We start from the raw sequence: 11319 nt of genomic DNA on the forward strand, positions 1-11319 counted from the left end.
CCCCAGCCCTTAGCATCGGCCAGGACCATACCTTCCTCTTTTCGTGCCCCATTGCATAGGCGAGGGAGAACAGGCCGCAGAGTCAGGCTGAGAGAAAGAAAGGCCGGAAACAAAGCACTAAACTGCTTCTAGAAGCAGGCTGGAGAACCAAATGCAGAACGGGAGTGCATTTTGAGTTTAACGAATACTTTTGGAGTTAAGGTTACAATACTGGAGAGGCAGTGCCAGGTGGGCGAGACCCTCGGTGACGTGGGTTGAGTCCCAGGCTCCCCCACGTATAATTTGTGTGATGTTGGGTGACGCAGGCTCTCTGGGTCTCTACTGGGATGATAGTGATGGCTGTTTAGTAGCCAGGATTGGTGACGAGGTACGTAGAGTGCCTGTTGCATGCCTGGCATGTTAAAGATAGGTTAGAAGCTATTCTTTTTAATATTATCATTTTACTATTGTTACTACTTCGAGCGCTAACATGAGTGGTCAGAATCTGTTTTAAAATCTCACGATTCTCTGCGTGTCGTGTGACTGCAGTCTCAGGTGACAGGGATGCATTATGTGTGGCCTGTGGGGACGACGGTTTCTCTTTCAAATACCCATGTTTCCAAAGGTCCTCTCCCCCCAAGAGATGAGCTGTCCCGAGGATGTCTGAAATGACACGTTTAGTGTGTTTCAGTTTCAGAAGCCTGTCTGCTTTGTGTGTGCTCTCCAGGTGAAGCTTTACAGAAGTGAAAACCTCGACAGTCCCGTCCAGACGGTGTCTCTCGGGCAGTCTCTCTTCTTCCACTTCCCGCCCCTGCTCAGGGATGGCCAGGTGAAGCCCGCCGCTCCCTCCCCGTGCCCGTCAGTCGTTCTACTCGGCAGTTTGAGGAAACACAGTTCTCTCGTTGCTCCCTGATACCACTTTGCGGAAATGGTTGACATGCTCTAGGAATCAAGGGAGGTTGGGCTCTGTAGGGATTATTTTTCTTAATTAGCTGTTTTTCTGTTTATAAAAGTAATACACATTCACAGGAGGAGATTTGGGGGAAAAAAAACCAGACATAATTCCATCATCCAGAAATAACCACTGTTAACGTGTTGATAGGTATCTTTTCGTTTTTTTTTCAATGCATGTGCTCATGTGTATATAAATCTAGTCATGTGTATAGTCACGTGCTGCAGAATGATGATTCGGTCAGTGACGGACCACATATACGATGGTGGTCCCATAAGATTAGCACCATAGAGCCCAGGTGTATAGTAGGCTGTACCATCTAGGTTTGTGTAAGTACACTCTGTGATGTTCACACAACGATGAAATCACCCAACAACGCGTTTCTCAGAATGTATCCCCATCTTAAATACCATAATCTATTTAACCAAGGCCTTAATATTGGACATCATTTATTAGTGTAGAATGTCTTATCAATTCTAATTGGGCAGAGCAAACTGTTGTAGTTGGCATAATGGGAGCAGACTTTGCAAAGAGTTCGGTTCTTTCCTGGTGGACTTAGCCTGTGGGTGTCAGGAGTGAACCTGTGTGTGACCTTCCCGCTCCGGGCTTCTTACCCCCTGCCCTGGGGATGATACACTATGGCCTTTCTCGGCGTGAATGGCTGTAAAATAATGAAGCAGGTTGTGATGGAATTTGGGGATTCCTTCCCATTTCTCCCTTTGAAATAGCCCTTGAGGCAGCACAGCACTGTGGAGACAGCCGGTGCTTCGGGGTCCAACTCCACCTGGGTTCATGGCCTGCTCGGTACCTTCCTAGCTGAGTGACCCTGGGCAAGTCCCTGTTAACTTCTTCAGGCCTCGCTGTCCCTGTCTGTAAAACGGGAGTAATAATCCCCACCTGTCAGTGGTGAGAGCAGGGCAGGCGTTTGCCCCATGCGGTGCTCGTGGTGCCTGATGCACGGTCAGGGCTCGGCACGCCGGGCTGTGACCGCCACTGGACCGTTCCAGAGACGCCGTGTTCTTACAACTTGCAGCTAATGAGCCACTTAAGTATCGTCCCTTAAAAGTCAACCTCATTTGGGATAAAAGCAGTCCGCCTCAGTTTGATCATGAACCTCCCTCGTCAGAACTGGCTCGTAATAACTTCTTGTGTTTCATAAAGTCCGGTCCTCAAAGGGCCATAATTGTAGTGGTTGAATGTGTCATTAAAGAGAGCCGCCAGCCCTGAAAGCTTTGTCAGAAGACACAGTCTCGGAGACGCTGGGGACGCGCGGCCGTCACTGATGGAGTAGCCCACTGAGGTTACCGCTCTCGAGTCAGCGCCGTTGGTTTGGGTGTGTAAACTTGGGGATCTCTCTAAGATGTGAGGTCCTTTATATCCCGGCCGTAGGTTAGGTTTTAGTTTTCATTTGCTTTGCCCAGACTGCCCTTTACCAAGATAACTTCTGCTTCCTTGTGTGCAGAATTACGTGGTGCTGCTGGACTCCACGCTCCCCAGGTCGCAGTATGACTACGTCTTGCCGCAGGTCTCTTTCACTGCAGTGGGCTACCACAAGCACGTCACCTTGATCTTCAATCCCACGGTAAGGAGAGGAGGGTCTGCGTGGTGTCGGGTGTGAAGAATGGTGCCAAAATTATCTTTTCCTACAGGCTCTCCAGTTACCTGGATTTAGTGTTTTTCAAACACCATCCTGTATGAGCAGTTGGTAGGAATTATCCCTGATTCAGAGATGGGAGTCCAAGGTCACCAGCTCGTAGCAGAGCTAGGACTGAACACGGCTCTTCGGCTGGTTTCTGGGCTTCTCTGAGGAGCGGTTTGTGCTCGGTGACGTGGCAAATATGATCTTACCTGAAGTAGAGAGTTCTTCCAATGACCCTAGGAGGAAGCACTTACCTCCTTCCCCACCGTTGAGACCTGGTGAGAAAGTGCCAGAGAGGCGAGGATGGAGGGAACCGTTTGTCTCTGCGTGGAGGCACATCACGGCCCAGTGAGAGGGAGAGGGCCTCCGCGAAGGGCGCTGACGGCTGCAGCCTGCGACGTTCCCAAGCGCCCCCTGCCAGGAGACTCGTCTGGATCCAGGGGGACACCTGGGAACATAGAGATGCTCACAGCTGCTGCCAGGAGTGTGTCTGTCCCTTCTGAGAATGAAGACGATGCCCGCCAGGGGTGACACATGAGGGCTGGGGGGCCAAGTGATGAGTGGAGGGTGTGCCCGCTCTGTGCCGGGCCTGCCCGGGGTATTCACTGCTGATCCTCACAGCAAACCTCCGAGGGGAGGTGCCCTTCCTCCCATGTTTACAGAAGCTCGGAGAGAGTACGTGACTCAGCGAGGGTTCGCCAGCAGAGCCAGGACTCAAAATGGGGTGGTTTTTCCTCAACCATGTGGTTTCCACTACATTCCAGCCTTCTGAGGAGCGGCTCAGCGTTGTACATTTATGAGGGCCTTCATAAGCATCGTGCTCTATTCCTTTGTCAAGTGTGAATGCGGTAGCCGTGCTGTTGTCTTGACTTAGTATTCCACTACTGCTGAGCACTTGACGTAGCTTGTTGCATTGAATTTTCACAGCATCCCCTGCAATGGGCGCTGTTCATATTGTCGCCCTCTTATAGTTGAGTAAACTGAGTCTTAGAGTGATTGCCCGAGGTCACCTGGTAAGACCCGGGACTTGAGCCTAGACCAACTCTCCTCAAAGCTTATTCTCATTAGCACCCTACTACTGCCCACTAAATTAAACTTTTAATTAGGTATTTACCTCAGTGGAAAATGGGTTGGATCTAAGACATCAGAAAATACAAGAGTAGGCAGTGGAGGTGGAAATCTATTCCTGCCTTATTCTTCCATTTCTCAGGGGCCATCCCATTCAGCCTCAACCATCTCGGGTAAAAGGGCCCCCCAGTCCTTCTCCAGCCTACGTGTTCTCAGATGTTTTGGTGTCAGGACCCTGTTACACTGTTAAAAATTGTTGAGGATCTCAAAGAGTTTTCATTTATCTGGGTATATCTGTCTATATATGTTATATTAGAAATTAAAACTGAGAAATGTTGAAAACACGAGAATCCACAGGTCACACATTCCATTAGCGGTCAGAGTGATGACATGGTCACGTCAGGGAGCCTCGGGAAAAGTCCACTGTACACTTGTGAGAGCGTGAGAGTGAAAAAGGCCATAATATCTCAGCATTATTATGGAAATAGTTTGGACCTTGCAAATCTCCTGAAAGGGAGGTCCCTGGACCATGCTTTGAGAACAGTGCTCTGGCTCATTTACCTGTTCTATGATTATCTGAAAGTTCTATTTAATTTGTTTGTTTCCTTTGTGGGGGTGGCGTGAGCTAGTTGGATTAGGTTCATTTGCTACTACCAAGATCCAAAATTTCAGGGGCTTTAGCAAGACGGAATTTTCTGTCTGAGGTCAAGTCCAAGAGTGAGCAGTCCAGGGATCGTATGGAAGCTCCCTTCTCCAAAATAGCGCACTTGGCCAAGTGCTGCCTGGCCAGCAAGAAGGGAGGGCACGCCGTTCCTCTGTTAGGGTACAGCCTGGTGTTGCACCCATCACTTCTGTTCATGTACGGTTGGCCAGAATCTGGTTCCATGGCCGCACTGGGCTGCAAGGGAGGCTGGGAAATGTCTGTATTCTGATTGGCCCAGATGAGAGTTGGCCGTACTATTGGAAGAAAGGGCGAATGGCCGCTGGGATGCAGTAGCAGCTGCTTCACTTCCTCACTGGGTATCATCTCTGGGACTAGCTTGTTCCTCACTATGTGCCCTGAGCTTAGAACAGCGGGTTCTTGATACTTCCTTGTCGGACAGAGTCCCTGTGTATAGCCTGGACTCAACAAAGTGGAACCCATTTACTTTTCAACCACAGGGATTCCCTACTCTCCACAGCTCTTGGCTGCCTCAGTTTAGATCGTGAAAGTTCTGGGGGTGAGGAATCCCTTATTATCAGAATCTAGTTGTTCCTGAGTTTCAGGGTGCAGGCAATGAGTTTGGAAAGCAGAGGATTCAACGGAAGAGTTATCCGAGCTGCCTCAGTTCTTTGCTTTGGACAGCGAGAGTTTGGATCATGTGGGACACCCAGGTGTCCTCGGGTAGCTGATTGGAAAGGCTGGGTGGGTTGTGGCTGTGTCATCATGGGTGGCAGATAGGAGGGCCAGCAAGGGCCACGCCTCACTGAGGCGTGACGCTGCTCTTGGTGTTTGCAGAGGAAGCTGCCTGAGCAGGACATCGCCCAGGGATCCTACATTGCCCTGCCTCTGACGCTGCTTGTCCTGCTGGCCGGCTACAACCACGATAAGGTAGGACATCCAGAGACCTCGTGAGGGAGCAGATGTGTCAGGGTGCATGATCCCTCCCAGCTGTGAAGCGACAGTGGAAGAATGTCCAGTGTCACAGAAGTTACAGCATTTTAGGGTGCGAAGGGACTGTAAAGACCTCTAGTCCATTCCCTAGGCCTTCTTTCAAGGCCATTCACCTCTCGTAACATCTCTCATAATCCTTAAATCTGGAATTCTTCTAGAGACATGTTGCTCACAGAGAGAGCCCGGCCCGTCTCTGCTGACCTCTCTGGTACAAAGGCCTCCCTTATTTTGAACTGAAGTCCACTCCCTAGCACATGGTGGGTGGTGACCTGAGAAGGAGGTGTGCTGTAAGTCTTCTCCTGGCATGCCTCTCTCACTCTCTCTCTCTCTTTCTAGCTCATTCCCTTGCTGTTGCAGTTGACAAGTCGACTGCAGGGAGTCCGAGCTCTCGGCCAGACAGCCTCTGACAACAGTGGCCCAGACGATGCAAAGAGACAAGCCAAGAAACAGAAGACACGGCGGACGTGAGGAGGAAGAGGGGCAGTTGAAATCTCACTCGGGACAGGCCACAGCCAGGGGGCCACCACTTGGCCTTGGCATAAAAGCGTGCGTCTGACCACCTTCAGCACGTGCCGTTTACCCCAGGCACCTCTGTCGGCGTAGCTGCCTGTACCTGTCCTTCCCCTTGCCCGGCCCCGCAGTGCAATGCGATGAATGGACCCTCCTGTCACTCTGCTGAGCACAATTTATTTTCTGAGTTGAAGATAATTTATTATTATTATTTTTGTCAAAGAAGTATTTAAGCTGGTGGTATGAGGATGTGATTCTTGATCTTCAGCATTCTTTTGCAAGAATCCCAGTAAACATGGGTTTTGGTCCGCCACTGAAGCGCCTGTTGGGTTTACGTCTTCCCTCAATTTCCCTCTGCATCCGAGATCCCTGCTGGAAACTGCACAACTTGTATCTACTCCCAGGAGGATGTGTTAGGAGGTAAAAATCAATAAAATTGCCCGTTCATTTGTGTTGTAGCTCATCTCAGATGTATTTGTTGGATAACATTGGCATAAAGCTGGGGTCACAAACTGAGATGCCTAGAGGGGCACGTAGGTCCTGAGTGAAGGACTAGGGCAAGAAAATCCTCAGCAAAGGCGAGATGATACACAGCAGAGTCTTTTGGCCTCAGTGGTAGGACAATAGGTGAGGGTGGGGCTTGTGGCAAAGTGAGGGACACCCACTCTGTCTAAAAGAGCCAGGGTTTCTCAGCTCTGGCTTGCTGGTGCTCTGCAGGAATGTGCGTTCGCGTTTCTAGAGGAGCCAGAAAGACAACGTTTTGTGTGAGATCTTCCAGGTTTTAAATGTTAGAAACAAATTCAATTTTTAAAAAAGCCACATACCTTTGACCAAACAAAATGCACATGTAGGATGGGTGAGGCTTGAAGGCTACCGGTTTGCATACAGAGCCACAGGAATTCACAGCATTTGAACAGCATTAATTTACTTCTTATAGGAAGTAATTAATTTAATTAAGTTACATTGAAGGAGGGAACACGTCCATCCATCTCGCATGTATTGACAGGCACTGGGGATATGAAGACGGGCAGAGTAGACGATTTGTAAATGGAGTTGAAGAGGACAGGGCCACATCTGCCTCGTTCCTTGGGGTCTCCCCAGTGCCTGGCCTGTCGTGGGCATTCTGTAAGGAGTGAATGAGCGAATGTGTGCGTGCATGAGTGAGTGACTAGATGGGCACACGGCACCTACCTTCACAGAGCATACAGCCCATCGTTGGGTGGAAGGCCGGCCAGTGCGTGGACAAGGGCAGTGCACTGAGCTGAGGGCCTCTTGGTGGGGAAAGCTCAAGTGGCCGTGGGGGCCCAGAGCAGAGGTCTGATCCCACCGGAGGGCTTAGGGGAGCTTTCTGGATGTGATGTTTAAGCCACATCTGGAAAGACAGAGAACGGAGAGAGGAAAAATAAGGCAGAAGGTCTCGTTGGTTGCCACCACCAACGCGGAAGGTCAGCCTGAGGATCCCCTGGCTCTGGGCGGCCTCCCAGAGAGCTGCTGTGTTTCCAACTAGTGGCCGTTGGGCTGTTGGCCGTTTTATGAGTTTGCTTTTTTACGGTGGAAGGAAGTAAACTTGGAGATCTGGCACAGATGAGATACATAATCCATTTCTTGGAGTGTTTGCTAACTCTTATTCCAAGTGGACACCCAGAAACATCCCTTTTAAATGTTAATGGGGCTTTTTATCGACATGATGTAAAGGTTAAGAGCTTGTGAAAGATACAACGAAATGTCAACACGTTCCATCCAGTTCCGGACGCTGCCATTAAGTGGCAGTCTTGCCCTGTCGCTGGCCACCGGTCACCTTGGGTGTTGGTGGGACTCCTAGAGGGCTCTATTCCTGGAAAAAGGCTGATGTATTTCTCAGTCCATTTGGAAGTGGGGCCTACTCTGTCTGTAGTTTTCTTCATTTTCTGACAATCTCAGGACTGAATTCCTCTGATCCCTCTCTGAGGTGTAAGTATTAATATTAGAGGGTTTTGAATGGGGCAAAAGTTATATGAGACAGACTTCTTTTCCCTGAGAAACAAAAAAAAAAAGGTCTAAAATGGCAGGTTCACGAAGAACTCCATTGCTTCCCCTTTTTTGCTCATGAAAGTAGCCTTGACCTCCAGGAGGACAGCCCCGACCTTCAGGGAAGTGCCATTCTATGGTGCTGGCTTCTCCTCAGTCGTCTTCTCTGGGTTTTCTTGTTTTGAATTTTATCGACCAACCAGCAAAGATGGTTGGCAGTGGTGGGATGGGCAGGGCTGAGGGTGGGCGTGAGTGGTGTGTAGCTGGTGGGGGCTGGCGGCTGCGAGAGAAGGGCAGAGGGAAGAGGCGGTCTGTGCGTGACTCTAACGGTCTAACTGAGGAGAGAAGAGGCGTGAAATCAGGCAAAAGTGAGCGATTGCCCTCCTGAGTGAGGTGATGGTGGCCTACCCGTGTGACTCGTGGAGTCCGCGTCACCAGTTCGTTCTTCTGTTTACGATGAACCGTGTGGAACTGCCATTGTTACAGGTCGAAAGTGGAACTGGGGCTCCTTGGGGAACTGTCTGATTCGAGGACCAGGGTAGGAAGTATTTAAGAGGAGCTGGGAACATTTTGTAGTGTCAGAAAGTAAATGCTTTCTGACTTTGTGTGCTTTCCTTTAGCACAAAGGAAGTGCTAAACGAAACGAAGCAGAACACCCCATGGATGGGGTGTCTCCAGGGGACACAGGAGCCAAATGAAAGAGCCTCCAACAGTCAGCCAGATCAACTTGAGCCACAAGATAAATAAAGCGGTATTGGATTATAACCCGAAGTATAAAGTAAATAATCACGATTCCACACTGATGTAAATAAATGATTGAATGAATAAGTGGTGGAGAAGAGACACATCTCCCGTGTAGAAAAATTCCAGATGATTTATGTAGCTACCCCACCCTCCAGGAGGTGGAGCACAGCCCCACTCCTAAAGTGTGGACTTTGCACAATAACTTCCTTGCAGAGTGGACAGTGTGAAACGGGGAAAAGAGTAACTTCACAGGGGAGGAACCTAACAGACAGGACCTCAGCCCAGTCATGAAGGTCCCCATCCACAGCAATGTTGTCTTGAGAGCACGTCCCCTTGATGTGAAGTGATGGGGATGAGGCTTCGCCTCTGTGGTCCTCCTCCTCAGAACACACAAGCCCAGTCTAATGATGAGAAAAACATCAGGCCAATCCCAACTGGAGGACATTGTACAAAACACCTGACCAGTATTCCTTCAAACTGTCAAGGTCATCGATGTGGTACCCTGGCTGAGATCCTGGCACAGAAGAACAACGTTAAGTAAAAACTAAGGAAATCTGAACAAAGTAGGGATTTTAGTTAATAATAATGTATTAACACGTGGGGCAGCCAGACCTGATGGTCTAGTGGTTAAGATTCAGCGTTCTCACCTCTGTGGCCCCTGTTTGTTTCTCAGTCAGGAAACCACACCACCTGTCCTTCAGTTGTCATACTGTGGCAGCTATGTGTTGCTGGGATGCTGAAAGCTATGTCACTGCTATTTCAAATACCAGCAGGGGCACCCATGGTGAACAGGTTTCAGCGGAGCTTCCAGACTCGACAGACTAGGAAGAAGGACCTGGCCCCCCACTTCTGAAATGATGGGTCGTGAGAACCTGTGAACAGCAGCAGAGCATTGCCTGGTGTAGCGCCGGAGGGTGAGAGGATGGCACAAGAAGTTTGGGCCGGGTTCCGCTCTGCTGTCCACAGGGTCACAGGAGTCAGAACCGACGGCTCTAACAACAACACCTGGAGCACCTGGGAACTCTGTACTATCTTGGCTGTTTTCCTAAAACTATTCTAAAATAAAAAGTTTCAATGTTTACTTAAAAAGAAGGTTGAACACAGCAGTGTCATGTTCTTGTGCGTGTTTTACCTGGTTCAGTTGTGTGCGTGGATTTGTAGTGTACCATCTAACCTCTGTGGCCTGACCCTCGCCATAGCCAGTGGCCCCAAGTTAGGACACAAAAAGCGCAAGTTAGGGATACGCCCTGTGGCCTTGGAGTGACCGAGCATCCAGACTGCACGCACTGGTTACCTGAAAAAGCCAAGCAGTAGGATAGGTGGGGCTGGCAAACTGTAGCTCGTGGGCCAAATCCAGCTGGCTGCCTGTTTTTGTCAAGAAAGTTTTACTGGAAGACCGCCACGCCCATTTGTTTGTGTGCTGTCTATGGCTGCTTTCGAGGAACAACTGTAGAGTTGAGTAGTTGCAACAGAGATCTCACGGCCCTCAAAATATTTACTCTCTCTCTGGCCCTTTACAGAAAAAGTTTGCCTACCCCCGGATAGGGGACACGGGCTCTGTCATCGTCCTTAGCAGGAAGGGCGGGGAATCCCCATCTCAGGACAGGTCGATCTTCTAACACAGAGCACACAGCTGGGCAAAGCCCAAGGCTGGCTTCTTGGGGACTGAAACGGATCATTAATATTGAGTGTTTACAACCTGCTTCCTCCAGGTCATTCAATTTCATCTCTACTGCCTCTTGGACCGGGGCTCCACGTGCAGGGGTCGGGGCTGTGTGTCGTCATCAGCTTTCTGAGACTTCAAAGCATATCGATCCTGCGAAATGGACATTTCTCTGAAAAGAGCGTCTCTCGACGTGACAGGAGGTCACGCGTGGCTTGTTCCTCTCCCTTTCATTCCCCTCTGAACGTGATCGAATCATGATCCTGGCGTCACCGAGGGGCCCTCGCTTCTCTTGGGAACCCGGCTTCTTTGACTGGCTTGCTCTTTTAGTCTCTTTCAAGCCAGTGAGGCAGAGAGGAAAACGTTTACTGACTCTGGGGCCAGACAGACCTGAGTGCAAGTCCTGCCCTGTTGCTACTGGGCTGTGTGGCTTTGGGCGAGCCGCCAAACGTCCCCGAGCCTCAGGCTCTTCCGCAGGAGAATGGGGTAATGGCGGCCTCACGGCGGTTGTGAGGCTTCAGTGGACTGGTGCTCGCAGAGCAGCCGCTGCAGGGCTTGCTTCCTGGTGTAATCCCTTCGCGGAGGCGGGGTTGACATTCAGCTGGTACCCGCAGGGGTGGCTGTGCTCGCATTTTACAGCCAGCCATTGGGGTTGATCACACTGTCTTTCTGATTGGTCAGGCCCATGCCATGACAGATGTTCAATATTTTGAAAATCATCCCTGGGTAGAGATGAATTCTGCCCTTCCTTTCCGAGCTTCAGATAATTCCCTTGGTCTACACCATTGGAGTCCTACCCAGATACCCTGTGCAGGCCAGTGCACCTCTCCCTGGCTGCTGTGACTGCTGGCTGCTAAGAGCTCACAGCTGGCCCTTCCCTGGAGAATTGCCCTCTCCAGATGGAGGCCGCCTCTCCTGGGAGGGGATGCTGTGTCCCAGTGCCTAACTGGTCCAGCAGTGGGGATTGCTAGCCCCTGCCTCCTGGGGGTTCGGTCTGTGGCCTGAGCTCCCTGTGGGATCAGGCCGAGGTAGACATTACAGACCATGTGCTCACTCGGCCCTCTCCCCTTCTGCTTCCTGTGGCACTCAATTTCCTTCTCCTG

The 11319-nt window shown here is 50.4% G+C and overlaps 1 protein-coding gene across 2 annotated transcripts in view; it reads left to right on the plus strand.

Moving 5' to 3' along the window:
• Positions 1 to 6260, plus strand: part of LOC101394357 (BOS complex subunit NOMO1) — a 52835-nt gene extending 46575 nt beyond the window's left edge. The window contains exons 28-31 of one of the 2 annotated variants that reach the window (XM_004441836.3): positions 707 to 808; positions 2394 to 2513; positions 5137 to 5229; positions 5629 to 6260. In XM_004441836.3, coding sequence (XP_004441893.2) covers positions 707 to 808; positions 2394 to 2513; positions 5137 to 5229; positions 5629 to 5760 — 447 coding nt within the window. In that variant the 3' untranslated portion in view covers positions 5761 to 6260. The remainder of the gene's footprint in view (positions 1 to 706; positions 809 to 2393; positions 2514 to 5136; positions 5230 to 5628) is intronic. The other variant, XM_087417019.1, reaches the window with a different exon arrangement.
• Positions 6261 to 11319: the final 5059 nt, after the last annotated feature.

This window comes from Ceratotherium simum, chromosome 26 (genome assembly GCF_057802395.1).
Source record: "Ceratotherium simum simum isolate JZ-2026a chromosome 26, ASM5780239v1, whole genome shotgun sequence".
Classification (NCBI taxonomy): domain Eukaryota; kingdom Metazoa; phylum Chordata; class Mammalia; order Perissodactyla; family Rhinocerotidae; genus Ceratotherium; species Ceratotherium simum.